Source organism: Scleropages formosus, chromosome 8, assembly GCF_900964775.1.
Source record: "Scleropages formosus chromosome 8, fSclFor1.1, whole genome shotgun sequence".
NCBI lineage: Eukaryota > Metazoa > Chordata > Actinopteri > Osteoglossiformes > Osteoglossidae > Scleropages > Scleropages formosus.
The window spans coordinates 8,312,205-8,332,897 of record NC_041813.1 but is presented as its reverse complement, the minus strand read 5'-3'; the positions used below and the strand labels follow the sequence as shown (position 1 = coordinate 8,332,897).

The following is a 20,693-nucleotide window of genomic DNA, read 5'->3' as shown; positions in this document are numbered from 1 at the left end:
CTCCCCGATCGTTCTTCTTTATTTTGCAAAGCTCATACATAATGCATTTGTAGGTGCTACAACAGGTGCGTCAATACTTTTCCAAGAAGTTCTCCACTTCTTTGTTCTCAAAACCCTTTGCCCTCAGGCAGAAACCTCCAACACCCACCGTCCAGTTTTTTTTTTAAGCTGGCCTTGCTCGCAGGTAGGGCAGGAACATCTGCCCGTCATGACATGTTCTTGGTATGCAAGCAAGACCACATCCTGCCTTTAGCAGGTCACCTTGACCTGGTGCTTGTTACGGCCTGTTCCACAGTGATCTTCCCCTTTTATAGTGCGGTGCACAGTCTTAAACACATTACAGAGAAATATTACCAGCTACCATGTTTAATAATTACTCACACACATCATCTGAAACTGCTTGTCCCAAGCGGGGGGGTCGCCGCGAGCCAGAGCCCAGCAACACAGGGCGCAGGGGACACACCCTCCAGTTCGTCACAAGGCACCCCAAGCAGGACTCGAATCCCAGACCCACCAGAGAGCAGGACCAAGCCAAACCCACTGCACCACTGTGCCACCACACCCCCTTTAACAATTACTGTGATGAATAAATCTGAACACCACAGATCTCAGCTGAATTCACTGATGGACTGTATTGTTTGTTTTACCATATTCTGCATTTTTGTTTTGTGAAACAAAAGTCTAAACTGCATATTTTTATTAATATTTTTTTATTTAGGACATTGTGTTATTTAATTGAAATATTTTCTTGAAAGAATCACAAATGGGGTTCACAAGTATAGCAGAACAACTTAGAGTGAAGGATTGGCAATACTAACATCAATGTGTAATTAATCAATCAAATATATAATCACTAGTGTGACCCTGAACTGGACATGTGATTACTGGCAATGGATGCTTGGATGACAAATCAGCAAATACACACACACACATACACACACATTTTCAGAACCGCTTTTCCCATACGGGGTCGCGGGGAACCGGAGCCTACCCAGCAACACAGGGCGTAAGGCCGGAGGGGGAGGGGACACACCCATGACAGGATGCCAGGCCGTCGCAAGGCACCCCAAGCGGGACTCGAACCCCAGATCCACTGGAGAGCAGGACCGGGTCCAACCCACTGCGCCACCACGCCCCCGAAAATCAGCAAATATAATGAATTAATTGATTAAGCACTTTTAAAGTGCATGATACCCCTATATATCATGAAAAAGTCAGTACTGTGGATTATCTAAGAGCAAACTGGGTTTTATTTTTTATTTTATTTCACATTTTTTATGCAGCAAAATATTATGACCTGTTGTGCATGCGTGAACATGCATGTGACTTGACTGCCCGCCTTAAAACTGGTTTCTCCAGTCTTATTCATCCTGTCCTGACTTGCACATATATAAGCAAAACCTTGCCCTTCACATTCAGAGTTTATTTGCTCTTCGTGCAGAGCTGTCCTCCACACAGATACAACAGCCCAGCAATAACACTGCGAATATAACAAACCGCGATGTTGAAGGTAACATTTCAATATCTTCATGAAGAGTTTGCACAATAAATAAGTACATGATATATAGGTTTAAGAACTCCAAGACAGTTTACAAGTTGAAATAAATTTTAGCTAATGCTTGTATATATAAATTGTAAGTGCTAAATTTAATGACATATTGCAGCAGAAAATGACACACATCATTGAACTAAAAACAACTAATAATAAAACTTAAGTTTTTAAGAGGAAGTAAATATGCAGAACCCTTAGATTGCAGAAATGAAAAATTTGGTTCAAGCTTCTGTTCTGAACATTAATTGCTATCATTTGAGGTGCCAATTTTTTCCGTGTGCAAGTTAGTTTTTCTAATGAATGCATAACATGGTATTAATGGAGTATCTGGAACCACTCTCTCTTGTTTTCTTTTCTCAGAGCGAAGTTACTCCATACTGGAATTTGTCGGTCACGGTTCTTCGTGCCAAAAATACCTATTCACATGACATGTGTAAGTTCCTACAGTCATATTTCTAGGAAGATTAAAGGTATCTAAATGGATTGCCTGAGCTTGCAATGAAAAAAGACCGACTCATACAATTAGTCATGTTAAAGAGTTTATACTTTGCGGAGTACTTGATATTTGGTGCTATAATCACTGCTATATGGTTTTATTCACTTTTACTTTGCTGATGTACTGTCAAATGACAAAAAGGAGCAATTACACCAAAAAAACCAAGTATAAAGAAAAAACGTTTTTTTTCTGCACTAATGACTGCTGCATTATTTTTATTCAACATATCACCGAATTGTCAAATAACAAATTTTATGGGGCAGATATAGCAGAAAATATCAAGTAGTTTTTTGAATTACAAAGAAACAAGTCTGACTAGTATTGACTAGTATAACTACTCACTTCATACTTGGAATACTTGGAAGGCTACTTGGTGTTTTCTGCTCTAACGATGTCAGTTTTGTTTTTTACTGAGTGTGACATGAAGGGGCGTAGAAGTGCAATGGGTTTGGCCAGAGCCTGCTCTCTGGTTGGTGTGGGGTTCGAGTCCTGCTTGGGGTGCCTTGAAACAAACTGGCATCTCATCCTGGGTGTGTCCCCTCTCCCTCCAGCCTTGTACCCGGTGTTGCCAGGTTAGGTTCCAGTTCGCTGCAACCCTGCTCAGGACAAGCAGTTTTAGACAATGTGTGAGTGTGACATTGTCATAGTGCTGTCAAATAACAATCAGTAGCAGTTACTGGAATGAAATTTAAATAATAAAACAGGCTTCCCAAGCAACATGTCAGTACACTGTTATATTTGGGATCTGTGTTTGAAACTCCATTGTGCAACACTTGCCATCTGTGGTAAAGGAACATAATCTGGCCTATTTTTGGGCGGTTATGATGATCAGAGAAATGTCAGCCAGAAGTTTAGAGGGTTGTGGGTGCTAATGGCTGAATAACACTCTTGCCCTGTTGCTGTGTGACCTAGTGAAGCCTACACCTGTACAATGTAAAGTATGGGTAGGTCCACCATGCACCAAAAGCAAGCGTGCGTGTTCACATTTTTGAAACAGGTGTAGGTGTTGTGCTTTTAGAGGGAGTATGAGTAGTATGAGTTATTGCTCTCAACTGAAATTGCTGAAAAAAAGTAGTACAAAGTAAACAAAAAGTATAAAATTTTGGAAAACTTTTCCTAGTGTTTTCTGTAGAACAGAGAAAAAAAAAAAATCCAAATTAAAATATTTTCCAGAATTCCAAACTCATTTTTAGATGAATTGGCTTTTCCACAGTACAGTATAGCAGCAGCAGGGTTAGATATGCAGTGTTAAAGCTTTCCTTCCACTGACAGCCAGTCCTGGTCTTTCCCCCACTTGCAGTTTCCCAGTCGGACCTGTTTGTCACCCTGCACCTCCCCACAGCCTCGGCCAGGACCCATCGCACAAAGACTGTGAATGAAAACTTGAACCCGGAGTGGAATGAGACCTTCCACTTCAGAATTCAGAAAAATGTTAAGGTCTTTGTTTTTTTTTACTTCTGCTTATTACAAAGAAAACCTGTTTGGAAGAGATGAAAAAGAGCTCTTAAAATAGCAATGACAGAATAGGCGTGTTTCATTCTGAGCTTCTATTCCCTGGTAAATTCAAGTTCATGGTAACCCACAGAACCACACGTTATGGAACCATGGCAATTCACTAGTTATCTTTAACGATACACTTCACTTAAAGAATGGGTGTCAGTTACAGCAAGAAACACAAGGGTTGTTATCTTAACTGGAACATTTCACAGTCAAATTTCACACTAGTATAGTGGTTGTAGGTACTTAAACTGAAACACACACATTTTCAGAACCGCTTGTCCCATGCGGGGTCGCGGAGAACCGGAGCCTACCCAGTAACACAGGGCGAAGGCCAGAGGGGACACACCCAGGACGGGACGCCAGTCCGCTGCAAGGTACCCCAAGTAGGACTCGAACCCCAGACCCACCGTGGTCCAACCCACTGCGCCCCCTCTTAAACTGAAACATTTATGTGAAATTATTTTAAGACTGGGGGGGGGGGGGGCATGGTGGTGCAGTGGGTTGGACTGAGTCCTGCTCTCCAGTGGGTCTGGGGTTCGAGTCCTGCTTAGGGTGCCTTGTGATGGACTGGCGTCCCGTCCTGGGTGTGTCCCCTCCCCCTCCAGCCTTGCGCCCTGTGTTGCCAGGTTAGGCTCCAGCTCCCCATGACCCTGTAGGGGACAAGCAGTTTCAGACTGTGTGTGTATTTTAAGACCATACTGAAGACAACAGAAAATCAAAAATTCTGCGACCTTGTCACACGGTAAACTACTCTTTGTAACAGCAATACACATTAATAGCCATTAATGCTGGACTTAAGTACTTAAACTGGCTGCAAATAAATTCAATTTATTTTTACAGTGCGCTCTTCTCACACAGTGACAGAGCGCTGAGCAAAGTGATAAATAGTTAGCTATATACAAAATTACTACATTATCCATGTAATTATTAAAGCTATAAGTATGCCTACTGACCACAGAGGAATGGAACAAAAACTCCCATGAGAGAAAAAAAACCTCTTGGGGTCCGAGTGCCAGTGGCTGGGAATTCTACATTAAAAATTACTTTTAAATCAATTTACAACTAATAATAATATTGTAGGGGGGTGCACGGTGGTGCAGCGGGTTTGACTGGGTCCTGCTGTCCGGTGGGTCTAGGGTTCGAGTCCCGCTTGGGGTGCCTTGTGACGGACTGGCGTCCCGTCCTGGGTGTGTCCCCTCCCCCTCCAGCCTTACGCCCTGTGTTACCGGGTAGGCTCCGGTTCCCCGTGACCCCGTATGGGACAAGCGGTTCTGAAAACGTGTGTGTGTGTGTGTGTGTGTGTGTGCGTGTTGAGCTTGTTGTGGCTTCTTTCAGCATCTTTTCATGATTTCCCCAGAATGTTCTAGAGATCTCCATGTACGATGAAGATCTGCTTTCTAATGAGCTGTGCTACACGGTGCTGTTTGACATCCAGAAACTTTCCCCTGGGAAGGAGACAAAATGTTTCACACAGGTAAGATAGGCAACTGAAATGAAACACACCTAAAGTCCTGCCCTCCTTTAGCTTTACATTGTTTTTTTTTCTTGCATTTGCTAGATGACATATGTTTGAGGAAAAAAATCAGCTTCCACATTTGGGAAAGTGTCACACATGTCTATGGCCTGTGGGTCTTTACTGTATCTTTGAGAAAAAATATGGTGAAAAGATAGTTCATAGCTAAGAATCACATTTAGGCAAACAAATACAATTCATTAATTTCTTGACATAACCTTTTGTGTTGCAGTTCTGATAAGGATTATTCTGTCTTTCAGAAGGACAGTGAGCTGTGGGTTGAATTTGAGCTGACAAAGAGGTGAGTGTGTGGTAGACCAGGCAGAAAATGTTAACACTATGACGACAGTATGAACACATACTTTTTATGGTGTTCAAGGGGTAAAAATGTGTTAAAAACTGTTTCAAACACTGCAATAAATGAATGATCTCAACGCAAATGCATTTATATTAGTTCCTCTCTTGTAGCTGAAGGAAACACAGTGTTTGTGCATGTTGCTGTTTCCAGTAAAACTGTTCTTAAAATATTGCTTCCATTCAGAGGAATCCAGTTTCCACGTTGTTGAACCCTGCATTTACATAAATAAATGATTTTGAACGTGCGGATCTTAAGTCTGGATTTAAAGGGGTCAAGAATTAGTTGAGAATTTTTGAACATATTAAATATTTTTTATCACAGAAATCCTTATTTTCTGTTTAGAGTACAGTACCTTAATCAGATACTGTAATACTGTCAGGTCTGTTGATTCTTACTGTGCATGTCTCTCTTTACAGTAAAGATCCCCCTGTGGAATACTTCTCTAATGGAGTCTTAGTGGTGAGAGCTCAGTGATCCAGTCTTCCATTCTAACAACTTAGCTGATGAGACCTACACTACTTCCTAAGTGCTGCAGGGCAGTTTGCTTAATAATGATCAAAACAGCTTATTTTTAAACTGTCCACAGCATATGTCCATAGCATACAGTGCACACATTTCTAATGCATCAATACAGCATGCATTGGAACGTCTGTGTATAACTCGCCTTGCTTTTGCATATTAGGCAAGTTCACAACTAAGACTGTCTAGCATTTCAAACAGGATCTAAATACTAATTATGAATGGTATATAATAAGATCATTGCACATATAGAAGACTTGTCATATATGTACCCAATTGTGTTAACTACATCTTGTATTTAAAAAATCTGATGACTTGACTTGAGTCATACTTTTGTGTGTTATACTTTTGTGTTGTTAACAAGTATGAAGTGTAAGAGAAAGAGCTTCCATTCGTAGCTGTTGGTGCAAAAGAGAACTCAGAACTCAAGCAAAGTTTAATTAAAAGCCTTCTAATAAATGGTAAACAGAGTAAAGAATTATGGAATTGTACATGGCTGATCTTCAGTGGCAACCAGAGTCTTTGTGCCTACAGGCGTCTCCACTTTCTTATCTGGAGGTTAATGTAAAGAAGTTTCGGCATGCAACTGGTGAGTATGTAAGAAACTGCTTTCCCGGGTGATTTTTACACACCTAAAAATAACTGTTTTCTAAAGATTATAAAAAAATACCTCCACTGAACAGGGTCATACAACAACTGGTGTATAATATATGCATGTTGGAATAAAAAAAAACCTTACAGAGATTATTCCACTCAAAGCAGTAATATGTGTAATAAGTGACATTTATTCTTATGAGAAATTTGAGGAATATGTGAGTAATATGAATCCACTACTGTTTTCCGGTTGGCACATTTGTGGAATAGAGAACCTCATACTGAAGCTGATTGGAGCATACCAGGAGGAGAAGCTGGTCATGGGTACTGAGCTGGCCTCCAAAAATGCACAGCCACTCGGGTTCTACATCAACAGGAATCTGGAGACAGAGCTCAAGGTCCATCTCAGTAATAATACAGTACGTATCAACATGCCCCAAGGCACTGTTCATTAAAAGTTTAACGCTTCGTTCAACGACCCAGATCCCAGGTGCATCCTCATTCAAGGCTCCATTATTTTAAACTTCTTAGAATATTTAGCTTAATAAATGCACAATATGTATGTAAAATCAATGAGATAAACAATCCTTTCCTCTTTGCTCCCTGGTTCTGAGAGAAGATACCCAGACCGCAAAACAAAGTTGTTACTGACCAAAACAAGATCGGCAACACCAGTGGATATGCGCACATAATCAGTGCATAGAACCATGCAGTCCAGTATGAAGCATCTCCTCTGTGTGTCGCTAGAATTCTGCAGGTGCTGATCAAACAGATGGAAGAAATGTTCAAGCACAGGATGCATCTCTGCTCTCTGCTCTTCCTCTGAAGCTACAAGCTGCCAGGCAGGAAGTAAAACTCTCTGTACCAGTAGGACAGGTATGTTGTTTGCAGTTGAAGCCATTTACCTGCTTGCATTATAATGGTGTAAAACACACACAGTCTGAAACTGCTTGTCCCAAGGGGGGGTCATGGCAAGCCAGAGCCTAACCCAGCAACACAAGGCATAAGGGGGAGGGGACACACCCAAGACAGGACGCCAGTCTATCACAAGGCACCCCAAGCGGGACTCAAACCCCAAACCCCCCGGAGAGCAAGACCCGCTTAAACCCACTGTGCCACCACACCTCCCTCTGCTATGAAGCAGAATTTTATTATTGTTAAGAATTTAAATCTGCTCTGTCTAAAGGGGTAGCTCAGTTGCAAATGGTGTCCCAAACCAATAGGTGCTGCATACAAAACTCTAAACAAAAAATAATGTGGTTCAGTTTTGTATTTTTTATAGCGATTCTCTTTGCAACAACACAGAAATTTTACATTTGTATCAACATCCCACAAGAGTGATGGTGTCCAAAGTATGACTCCTCAGACTCGTTCTGAAATTAATTTTTTGCCACTGGTTTTTGTGGCATTTAGACGAATAAGAATTTCAGTGATTTTAACTATTTTAAGCTTGTGATTACTGAGTATGAACCGTGTAATTTCTCAGGAAGTACTTGACCTACAGCTGAAAAGTAAGGACAGGTAAGTCAATTTCCCTTTTAAAACTCAAGTGGGGATCTATCTATGAAATATTAGAGCTCCAAGGCCATACCTCCAGTATCTCTCAGAATGTCTAATCACAAAGAAAAGGGTATACATTGAATCACTAATCATTTTTAAAGGACTCCAGCTTGTCCTGTGAGAGCGGAAGCTGAATTTGGAAATATGACAAAGATTCATCAGTGGCTACCAATGTAAAATGCTTTTCTATAGGTGAGACATGAATGTATTACAACGTTCATCATAACTTGTACAAGCAGTACTTTTTCTAATTTCTCTAATTTCTTTCCACCTCATTGTCCGCTGTGCTTCTTCATAATGAATCTGGTACTTATAACCCATTTGTTACTACAGCCAAGACAAAGGTCTAGAAGTACGGTTAGGTTTTGACATACCAGAGGCAGAAAAGAATTTCCTCGAGAAGCGGAAGTTACTTGCAGGAAAAGCTATAAAGAAAGCGCTGAAGCTCACCTATTCTCCAGAGCAAAGTAAGGTATGCTGATATTTTCTCTAAGCTGTCCCAATAGCCTTCCTCTTCCAATGCAGTATTCACTGTTGTTACTGGATGATGTATTTAACAGCATAACTTCTGTTCGAATTCCACAAAGACCTGCTAGTTTACACTGAGCTTTTGGTACGAGTCATGACACAGACACAACGTTACTTCGACGTCATGACATAGCTCCTTATTCCAAAACAAAAAAATCCCGGTCCTCAAGGATCTTGGATGAGCTGGATTTTAGTTTATCTTTCAAATAGCAGCTTATTCACACCTGCACCAGCAGTGAAGCAATAAACATATATCCATGTCATAAACATATTAGCATATATTAAACCTAACTCTCCATTTCATTTTCAAAGCAGTGTTTTACCTAACCCTTCAATCTTGGTTGGAGAATATTGTTTAGGCTAAATGTGCAGTGAATTTTGTGGATCTTTACCTGGTCATGTGCATCTCTCGTCTCAGGTGCCAGTGTTGGCTATAGCAGGCTCTGGTGGTGGGACCAGAGCAATGACCGCACTGTATGGAAGTTTAAAGGGACTCCAGACCCTGGGCCTTCTGGATGCTGTAAGCTACATCAGTGGTGTCTCTGGATCCACATGGTGGGTACAAGCTTACTTCCAATATCCTTTCACTGAACACCCCCCATACAAGTGAAAAGCTCATTCACTCTTCTCTCTGCTCAAGCAGCTTCATATTTAGAAGCTGCTGGTTTGATAGACAAAAATTCATTCAAAGGCTCTTGGATCTATAATGTAACACCAACAGTCTGCTACATGTTTGCAGTATCAGAATATTAAATATTATAGGAGGCTACAGGTGAAAAGCAGGCTATCCGTAGCCTCTGTTATCATTCTATTTTCTTTGAACAGGACCATTTCCAAGCTCTATGGGGATCCTGACTGGTCCCAGCGCGATATGCAGCAACACGTCTCGGCTATGGAAGCGGCGATGTCAAGGAGCTTCTACTGGGCCTTCTCCAGCAGCCAGCGGCAATACTACGCAGAGGAGCTGAAAAAAAGACAAGAAGAAGGGCATGTGATCACCTTCATAGATGTCTGGGGTCTGGCCCTCGAGTACCTTCTCTATGGAGAGGTATCATCACTGCGATGAACAAACACGCAAACAGACACATAAACATATAATCAGACTAGACACTTCACCATCAGTTTGATAAATTAGTTAAACACATGCTGGTCTTTGCTTTCTAAATGGAAATTTATCTTTTCCTTTAAAATCCTGTAATTAGAAAAGGGAAGGGACCCTTTCTGAGCAGCAGAGGGCAGTACAAGAAGGACAGAACCCTTATCCCATCTATAATGCTGTCAACATGAAAGATGGAACCACAACTGAAGCCGGTAAAATTAGTTGGATTGCTTGTATTCTTTACGTTGGAAGTGTCAGTAAGGTAAAGGGGTTTAATCTACATATCTGATTATTCAGTCACAACAGCTCAACACTTTTCCTAAAGGATCTAAAAGTGCAAAGCATGCAGAGATGCAAACAGATGAGTATGTGAAAGTAGCGTCTTGCCTTGTGAGTCAATATGTACTTCCACAGAATGGTGTGAGTTCTCCCCGTACGAAGTGAGCCTTCCAAAATATGGAGCCTCTGTCCCCACCGAAGCCTTTGGGAGCGAGTTCTACCTGGGACGCCTTATCAAGAAACTCCCCGAGAGCCGCCTTTCCTTCTTGCTGGGTAAGAGGCAGCATGAGGAAGTCAGCAAAACCATTTTTCCTCTTGCTTTATCTGCCAGGCATGATTTTATTTAAACGTATGGATAGGGATGTCCGCAAAAGAGCGAGAAACTGTGTTACTGCTACGAGCCCAACCTGACATGCGCTCACACTCCGCTGCATCTGGAGGTTACTGAAAGAGGTACAGCGGGATGCCAGTAGCCACTAGCAGGCCAGAGTGAACCTTGCAGCCAGGATTATAACGTGGTGACACTTCTTGCTGTCACAGGGCTCAATTTGTCTGCTTGTGGTCTTAGTGCCAGTGTTACATCCCATGAGGTGGTCCGCTGGCTGATGTTCGGATGCTCCCCTTCTCCTTTATTCCATGGCTGTGCCTGCAGGCCTGTGGAGCAGCATCTTCTCCTGTAACCTGGCGCAGCTGTGGGGGCTCATCACGGGTTCTGAGCAGGCCTCAGACCAGCAGAAGGAACAGGGAAGGAGCGGTAAAGGTTCAACTCAACTCAACATTTCCTGCAATTTTAAGATTTACAGTTTTATTTATCAAAGCAATCTCCAGATTTGCTGTGCTTAGATGCAAGTATTTAATGGGAATAAAGCACTAAACAGATCACACTGAATTTTCCTTCAGTGCCTCTCCACCCTCCAGGCTGACTTTATAGTGCCAGCATCTCCTTTTCCTAGGCATCCTGGATTCCCCTGAGCCATCTATATTGGACACCTACTTCTTCACCCCACTTAGCAGCATAACCAACATGCTGACCAGCCTCCTGAATGGCCGTCCAATTATAAATCAGACGTATAACTTCTTGCGTGGATTCAACATGCATTCTGACTACAGTGAGAATAAGGCTTTCAAAGCTTGGGAAGGTACTCTTCAGGATGTTTCCTGTCATTCAAGTGTTTCTTCCCTTAATTAATTGAAAATCTATGTTAAATTGGTACCTAATTACTTTACATTCTCTTTCCTCTCTTTGAATTCCAATGTGAGCTGATGTTACACTTGTTAATTAAATGTATTCCCAGTTTTATAACATCTACATGATCTGTAACACAGAAATCCTATGTAAAATTGAACCATCATATATAAATGTGGCAAAACTGAAGCTGGCTATGTCCAGTTTTGAAAATCACTATAAAGCCAAAAGTTGCCATGTAATGGACTCCAGTGGGGTGAATCAGTGAATATGACTTGTCAATCGTATTTGCTCATATTGTTCAGGTACCCATCCTGATGCCTTTCCAAACAAGATGACACCCAACGACAGCAAACTGCGCCTAGTGGACTGTGGTTTTGTCAACAACATCGGCCTGGCCCCGCTGTTAAGGCCCCAGAGGGGAGCGAATGTCATCTTTTCTTTCAACTACTCTTGGGACGTGGACCAGCTCAGGGTAAATATTGGAAGAGAATATTTTTTGGAGAGGTTCTCCCAGCAGAGAATAATTAACCAAAAGATTTTTACATTTTACTATGTTCTACCTGAACATTTGGAAGCATAAGAAAAAAAATCAGTGCAGTATACAATAAATACAACATCCGCCGCCTTCAAAAAGAGGCTGAAAGCTGTGAAAGTTGCAGAACTCTCAACACCCCGCCTCGACTCCTTCCTGTCTCCACAGGCAGCAATCCAGAATTGCAGTCAGTTAGTATGTGGTACTTATGCAGCAGTATGATACAGTCTAATAGACTTAGAGAAAGACCTAGGGGCTGCACTTGGATATGAAGCAGCATCCTATTGCAGGAATTGCGATGACCCAGCATCTCCATAAGCCATTTGAGTTTGAGAGCCATTTCTTAGCATCTCAGCAAATGCATGGGGATTGCCCAGGGGAGCCAGAGATGAGATGGAAGCAGCCTGAAAGCACTTCCTGTTGTCCGCCACCCCAAAGGGTGCTGTACGAGAGGACTCTGAAGATCCTGCCACACTCTCACATGCCGCAGACAGCAGGCGTCACCAACAAAAAGACTCAATAAAACCAAAACAGGGAGGTGGCCCCTTTCAGATCCAAAGAGAAAAGCAGTAAATCAGGCATGAAAACAGGTAAAAAGCAACACAAACAACCAAATACATAAACCCTTGGCCTTCTCCAGGGAACCCTACTGCTCCCTCTCTTCCTCTCCATTGGCTTCTCTCAGTCCTCAGACCAGCTAATTAATAAATCTTTGGTGATGAGGCCATAATCACCAGTAGCTGATCATCATTATTCTGGCAAGACAGGGTGGGCAATGGAGAGCTGTCAGTCTAGGTGAACCCCCTCTTCCATGACTGCAAAACCCACCAGCTCACAAAGCCTTGAGTAAGATGCTTGTTCCAGTGCAATTACCCTGCCATATAAATGAGTATATCATGTAATTACCTTTTCAGAAAAGCATCTGGTCAGGTAAACAAATGAAATGTTTTTGCTGTGTTACCATTAATTGACTCTGGAATCCTCTCATGTATCTTACATGTGTCATCTCGCAGGTTCTGAAGATAACTCAGGAATATTGCACTGAGCGTGGTCTGCCCTTTCCCAGCATTGACTTCAGCAAAATAGATGGCCAAACCCCGAAAGAGATATACGTCTTTGAGGATGAAAAGAACCCACAGGCTCCTATAGTGCTTCACTTCCCACTTGTCAATGTCACCTTCAAGGAATTCCGGGTCCCTGGTGAGCCTCTGTTATTTAACTGTTTTTATTTATTTATTTTTTTTTTTTTCCAGCAATGTTATTAAAATTATATAAGAATTATATATTATAAGAATCCATAAAGTGAAAAATTTGCTGTATGGTGGCACAGTGGGAAATGCAGTGATTTCTGTATTAGATATATTGCACCCTGTTCGGTCTGTGTAGTTAGCGCGTTTCTGTTTGGATAGATTTATTTCAACAGTTTTCCTCCAACAGTCCAAAAACCTGGCAGACTTGAGACGCTAACTTTTGTAGTGTGAGAATGTATGTGTCTGTGTGTGATGGGCAACCATGTGATGGACTGATCTTATCCAGTGTGGGACTGTAGTTTAAAAGGACTAAAAATATCTGTCCCTGCTCATCACCTGTGCATTTATTGACCTCAATCAGGCAATCTTCCATTATCATAAAGCTCTATGTTTCTCATGTTTTATTCACAAAGTAATATGCATACAATTTCAGGTATCGTTCGCACTCACTGCCTCTATACTATTGTAAATGCATCTGGCCCTTTAAATCCATTCTACAATATGTCATTGCACACAATTCATATAATAATTACCTTTTGCCTCTACTACAGAAACCATAATTTATAATACCAGAGAGCAATGTATAATATGTGTCAATGCAGTGCATTGTGTTCTGAAAGGTATCAAGCGTAAAGGAGCGGAGGAACTGAAGGCGGGGGACGTTGATGTGAGCAGCAGTAATTCCCCGTATACAACAACAACCATGACATACAGCGCAGAGGACTTTCGCAGGCTGGTGGAGCTCACCTCATACAATGTGGTCAACAACAAGGAGGTCATCTATCAGGCTCTACAGCGGGCCATAGACAGGAGGAGGCTTGGAAGAAATCCAGTTCGCTCCTAGTCATACTCATGCAGTACAGCTATGTACTTGGTCTGCAAGGCTCATTAGAAGATCATTTTTTCTTTTCAAAGTTCACCTCCTTCATCCTTTTAATGCTATAGTTTTATGGAATGTGATCAGTTAGATTCGTATTTACATTTATTCATTTAGCAGATGTGTTTCTCTAAAGCAACGTACATCTCAGAGAAAAATACTATGAATGCGTTACATCAACATTAAAATATTTTGTGTGAATTATGCACTTAAGATTGCATGTATCTTCTTTTTTACAGTATCTATTCAAATATTTTATGAATAGTGATTCTGTGTATAAATATGCAGCAGCGACTTGTTTTTCATTTTGAAACATCTTAATTTTGTTTTTCGACAAATGCAATGTAGACCTCCTTATATTTTATTATTATTATTAATATTATTATTATTATTAATGCTGTTTTTCAACGTTACTATTTCATGTCTTATCTGATGCCTTTATGAAAGATACCTTATAACCTCTGTGTTAAAATATTACAGCAAAACAGTTTACAGGACAGTGTCCATTCTTGAACAATGGAAGTACAGATATTATTCTAGGAAGAAATTACCCTAAGCACAGATCATAAGCAAAATATTGACTGAAAATACTATCATATCTATCAAAGACTTGTCTACTGTTAAACTAAAAGTATAGACTCAATGGGCATGTGGATAAAGGTTGTCTATCAGTAACGGTGTTTCTGGTACCTCACATTTTCCAAATGTTGTCTTAATATAAGAACTCGTGCATTGTTACCCGTTTCCTTCATTGGACCAGCAGGGAATGGGTTCTGAAAGCTAATATACTGGCAGAATGAACTTGTGAACCTTGTTTGTAATATGTATTCTTAGATCTCATTGCCACTGTTCATGAATTTCTAATTTTTCCGCACCTCTGAATATGGCAAAGAGCCTTAAATGCTTAGAAAACCATTTGGTCTCATAAATATTCTTATCGGCAAGTGGAATCAAGTTGTACGATACAACACACATTTTCTCATTATTGAGTCTGGTCCTTTGTTTACATTTTCAGCATGAGAGCAGGGTTAATTTTAAGAAAATTCTCCTTCGAAGCCTACGTTTACCTTCTTGAGCACTGACACCTCTTGACCTACAACTTGGAATTTAACGTAAAATAATTTCGTGATATACACAGGGACTTGCTTATGTTAAATAGGTCTGTGTCACAAAACAAATGCAAGAGGATCCAAGGTTAACATTCAAATTTGAAATATAATGCAGTACTAAATAAACAATCTGCCCTCTTGGGTTGTTGCAGCTCTTTCTTTCAGGAGTAAGTGGAAACTGATTTTTTTCTACTGTGAAAAACTGGACCTTCAAACTATCCTTACGAATTAAAAATGAGTGACTGTTCAATCAATGTAGTGGTTAATCAAACTGTTCAAAAACATTCCACAGAAAAATATTGCATATATTTTTGCCTTTCAGTTTACACAGTGGAAAGTGCTACACGTGCCTTTATTCTTAAAAGAGTGTCCAATCCCTTTGAGATACTTCCGCATGATGGGTTAGCAGCTTTCAATAGCCGTTTTAATTAAAGTACCTGCCACTTCAGACCAGATAATATTTCTGGACTCAGAATAAAACCTAGTTTTCTATTACACTGGATCTTGCGGTAACACAATGTAAATTGTGTCAGATCAGAGCAGTTGCTTATCATTCATGGTGAAAGGACAGCCAAGCAGAAGGTTGAATAATCCTCATATTGAATTGATTTGTATGAGTTTTAAAAATGACTGTTTTTTGCCTACTTATTTGTTTTCTTTTTTTTACTTTTTAATCACACTGAGAGAACTGAAAATTAATTCAAATGTTATCAGCCAGGATGGCAGGACACCTGAGGTGCCACTGAGAGATGCAATAATTTTACATTTACATTTACATTTATTCATTTAGTAGATGCTTTTGTCCAAAGCAACGCACATCTCGGCAAGAAGATAGCAGGAGAAGGAGACGTAGCTGCAGACATGAAAGTCTCAAGCAAACCTAGTTCATTACCTACCACTTGCTGCACCGAAGTTCATCGATTGAGTAGGTGCATAAAACAAAGGATAGACAAAATTTTCTTGAATAGATGTTCTTTCTTTTATACTGGTACTCATACATGACTAATGAGTAAGCTAATGCAAACTTAATGTAACAGCCACTGTCTGCTTTACATCAGCTTCTTCAGTAGTTGCTCGCTGTCCAAAATGGGATCAGTTTTCATCAGCTGATGTGTTGACTTTTCTGAGAGACGTAGAGTTGCTTCATTACTCATTAATACAGAAGATGTTACAATTAGCAAGTTTTTCTTCAAGAAGAAAAAATGGGGTGAGGAAGAAGAGCGAGACAGTGGTGAAAAAACAAGCTTAAAAGAAATAAGTTCCCACAACATGTAGAACTGAAGAAATCCAATGCCAAACCAATTGTTTGAGGTAATAAACTGGCCAATGAAGAAATGGTGCATGGCAAACTAAAGAGACATTTCTCTCTCAAACATGGTCATCTTGTTAACAAGCCTCAGCCGTACTTGAGACCGAGACTTCAGACTTTTCAATGAGTGAAAACGAGAGTCTGATATTTTCCAGTACAACATTTCCAACAAAGCTTAAGAGGCCAGCTACTTGACATAATTAATTGCTAAAAATATGAAGATTCATACGGTAGCAGAGACACTGATTCTCCCTGCTTGCAGTGCCATGGTATTGTCTTAGCCGGGGAGGTAGATAAAATGAGTGAGTTGTCCAGTTTGATCAAGAGATCGTGACAGGAAGACAGGCCACCTGGGAGGTGCACGATCTCAGTTTTGGAGAGGTTGAGCTGTATGTGGTGATCAGACATCCATGCAGAGATGTCTGACAGACAGGCAGTGATGTGCGTGGAAATGTCTGATGCTCCAGATGGAAAGGAGAAGAAGAGCTGGGTATCATCAGCATAGCAGTGGTATTTTAATCCATGGGAGGCAAAGACAGAGGTGAGGGAGGAGGTGTAGGTCGAGAAGAGAAGAGGACCCAGTACTGAGCCCTGCGGAACACCAGTTGAGAGAGGTTTAACACAGAGAGGCAGAGGAGAAGGACGGGAGCCCCACCAGACCACTTGATAGGATCTGTCAGATAGGTAGGACTCAAGAGAGTGGCTTGAATTCAGAGAGCATGTCTTCGCAGGGAAGTCCAGTGCGAACAGGGCAAGGTGATGGCAAAAACTTGTCCGTGACTGCGTTGACTTTTTCTCTGAAAAACAAAACAAAGTCATCAACAGTAAGAGCAGAAGGAGGAGGGAATGGCAGAGGACACCGTATGGATGAGAAGGTGGCAAAGAGTCTGTGTGGTTTTTAATTGCAGACTGTATTTTGTTGTGGAAGAAGGTTGTTTTAGCTCAAGGTGACCAGTGGAAATATTCTGTAAAGCACAATAGCTAAAACGCCATTATATATTAATCAGACCAGAAAAACAGAACCGTTAACTACGAAAATAAAATATTATTAATTTTTCGAAAATCAGATGTACGCACCCTTTCGGTTAGGATTTCCCCAGATGTGGAAAGGCTAGAAAGAAGCTATGTTAGCACAAAAACAAGATCCTAGTTGGTAAGCAATAAACAGCTCGATGTGTAATTGTCTCCAAAATGTTCTTTTTTGTAATTACATAGAGTTTGTGTAAGAGTTACTAGTGAGTTTTCTTTTTATTACAGATTTTTGTTACGTCATGTGTAGTGCTTGTTAAATGGAGCTACAGGTATCATTACTCATTCCTCTGCCACAAAGCTGCAAACATGTGTTAAACCATAATTAATTGCTCATTGTTAAGCTTAATATTACATGCACATTGTGTCTGTATCACTTTTTTTGCCACGTCATGCGAGGCATTGGTGTGAGGTGAGGTTGTGGCTGGGCAACTTCCTCTTGGAACATAATGGTGTACATGTGGGCCTGAAAAAAATTCTGAAATCTTCTGAAATGGCGAGTTGGCATAAAATGAACAGACGTGTGTGCTTCTACAATAGTATGTTAATATCAACCAATAAGGTTATTCAGAAGCAGACGTAAAAGAGCAGCATCCAACTTTTGTTCCTTTTATTAAACAGACACTTCAATTTCGAAACTCTGCGCAGAACTGCCAGCTCATCATCCATTACAGGCCACATTAAAAAAAAAAAAAGCTAAACATCTGCAATTATTTACCATTTATTTTGACAGAAACATAACCAGTATTTAAACTGCTTTTTGCTTAGGAAAAACTGCCAGCAAAGATATTTCCCAATGAGGATCTCACACAGAAATGTGTTTACATGTTTTCACCGGTACAACAAAGCATTTCAAGTGATGGAGAATTTGGCACTCGTCCCAGAAAAAAACCAAACAATCCAGCAACTACACACTCTAAACTTATTGCCATGAGTGGTAATGTAGGTACCCTTGGAAACTGTTACTGTCCAAGCTGCTTCTTGAGACTATCATTATAGGAATTACATTCATATAATGCTATCAAGCTGGACATGGCAGGGACACTTTCTACTGGAAAGTATCATATAGCTTTGTATTATATTAAGGCATTGCGCCATAATAAAGCAGCGGACATCACCATATTGCCATACATTGCTCATTGTATGGATGTGCAATACATATTATATGTACAGTATGTATATTTTAATCTAAATTTGTTTTATTGATTGATTGATTGATTTTAAGTGTTCTTTCCACTGCTGTTTTCTGAGGGTTGCCACACAAAATTTAATTACATTGTATACAATGACAATAAAGTATCTTACCTATCCATCTATATTTTTACCATATCGCTTTTCTCTTCTTTATTTGCTAAAGCAAAGCCATTTTAACTGAATACAATATCTGCTTTTGTTCAAAATTTGTTACGAATAGAGATTCCTTACAACTTTTAAAATAACCGATAAAGACACATTTTAAAATATCTGGAATTGCCTGAAACAAACCAGGAGCTCGGAAGTGAGGCACATGCACGTAGTGTTTGGAGGACCAAAAGACATCGGTTTATTGCAGCACGCATTAAACCATTGTCACCTGTCAGCTCGGCAGGTCTGGACAGCATTTTCCTTTTCTTCAGACGGGCCTGAATTTTCAGAACTTCCCTTTGTTCCTCTTCTCTGCCAGTAAATGTATGTGAGGTGCAATGTGGCAGAGAGGCAAATCAGTTATGTGAATCATTTGCCAAAGGGGTCATTTTAAAAAGTCCAGGATCTGCCAGATGACCTTTACCTCGGCATACACACGTTGTCTGAAACCGCTTGTCCCACGCAGGGTCGTGGGGAGCCGGGGCCTAACCCGGCAACACAGAGCAGAAGGCTGGAGGGGACACACCCAGGACGGGACGCCAGTCCATCACAAGGGACTCCAAACAGGACTCGAACCCCAGACCCACCAGAGAGCGGGACCCGGTCAAACCCACTGCACAGAAAACAGATAATCCAGCTCACAAACTGCTAATGACTGAAAAGAAAGAAAGGAAGCAGCAATCTGCTGCTGTTGGAAGAGAGGACCATGCTATCAGCTCGTGTACAGAGGTGGCCGGTGTCAGAGTACTGTTTCAAAAGAACCACTCTGATTGCTCGGAGTGAAAGAGGAAGCCAGCTTTTCTTCTCTTAACCCGATAAAGGACCCGTAATGATGTAAATGAGTTGGCAGCTTCCCACAAGCAAATTCTAAAGCCATCAGCATCAAATCAATAAAACGAGGAGGATCAGCTTCTGGCCAGAACCTGACATGCAGCTCGAGAAAGAAAGGCAGAGAAATGTATTTTCTGTACATTTTTGGCACCTTTATTTCTCTAAAAAATATAAAGGGAATAGATAATATGAAAGTTTCACGACAAAAAATTCAACAAAATGGCAGTTATTTCATTGACTAACTTCATACCGTATATTCAGAGTGTGAATGTATAAATGAGAGAGCGCGTGTGATCATCCAACAATGGACTGGTATCACATCCAGGTTGCATCCCGCCTTATATAAGAGCCTACGCTTTCTGAAAAAGGACGAATGGATTTTTTAGATTTTAAAGCTTTCTTCCTTAACACTTTGCGGTCTCATTAACCTGGGAAGTTACTGGTAATATTCAGTCATTTCGAAAATGCGGACAGTTGGAATATGGTATATAAAATCATATAATCATTAGTGTAACTTGCAGAGGTCAAGCAACTTGATATATGCTCATAGCTCACATCCCGAAGAAGCTGCTCTTACGTTTTAAAACCATAGTATTATGAGGTAAAATACTGGTCTCCTTACTTGATGTGTTTTGATTTATAACCAGTTTCCTATGAATGATAGTTGTTATTAAAGTGAAAACCACAACACAGAGGCATTGTAGTTAACAGCATTAAGGTCAAAATGTCCAGCATGGTGTTTCCATGATGATTCCATCAGAATGACTTGCAGAAACTCCAAGGGTTGACCCTTTATACAGAAATCAAGACCAGTCCTGGAGTAAAAAGGGTTATAAACAGAAAATCTCTAACGAAATTTGGTCAAAGACTGCGCCTAATGTGGCCACTCGGAAAGTCTTGATTTTCATTGCAAACTACATGAAAGTGCTTAATATGTTATATAATAAATAAAAACCCTCAGAATTGACCAAAGCTTCACATCCATAGATTTGCTTCTTTCACATTCATAAAGACTATGACAAATTTCAGCAACTGAACTAGGCTCCAGTGATGAAACTTTCATTTTTATTGGTACAATTTATGAATATAAAACAAACACCAAGAATCAGGTGCCAGGCCCTCTGGTGACTCAATATTCTGCTATGGTTGATGTAATAAATAAAGTCTGTGAGTTTGAATTGTCTTCCAAATACTTGTACCGGAGTGAGACCACTGGATCATGTTA

General features: G+C 40.6%; 1 protein-coding gene across 2 annotated transcripts; it reads left to right on the top strand.

The window, feature by feature from the left end:
- The first annotated feature begins 1,431 nt into the window (after positions 1–1,431).
- pla2g4f.1 (phospholipase A2, group IVF, tandem duplicate 1) lies at positions 1,432–13,883 on the top strand. Of its 2 annotated transcripts, none has more exons than XM_018766192.1 (20): positions 1,432–1,510; positions 1,913–1,985; positions 3,349–3,485; positions 4,906–5,022; positions 5,322–5,362; positions 5,836–5,878; positions 6,473–6,527; positions 6,803–6,951; positions 7,280–7,408; positions 8,019–8,053; positions 8,426–8,564; positions 9,039–9,175; positions 9,446–9,668; positions 9,823–9,931; positions 10,134–10,271; positions 10,651–10,752; positions 10,952–11,137; positions 11,490–11,659; positions 12,733–12,919; positions 13,590–13,883. In XM_018766192.1, the coding sequence occupies exons 1-20, from the start codon at positions 1,502–1,504 to the stop codon at positions 13,811–13,813; spliced, it is 2,403 nt and encodes an 800-aa protein (XP_018621708.1). In that variant the 5' UTR covers positions 1,432–1,501; the 3' UTR covers positions 13,814–13,883. The 2 variants fall into 2 exon arrangements, with proteins under 2 accessions (XP_018621708.1, XP_018621707.1); XM_018766191.1 differs by having other exon boundaries at positions 10,651–10,758.
- Positions 13,884–20,693: the final 6,810 nt, after the last annotated feature.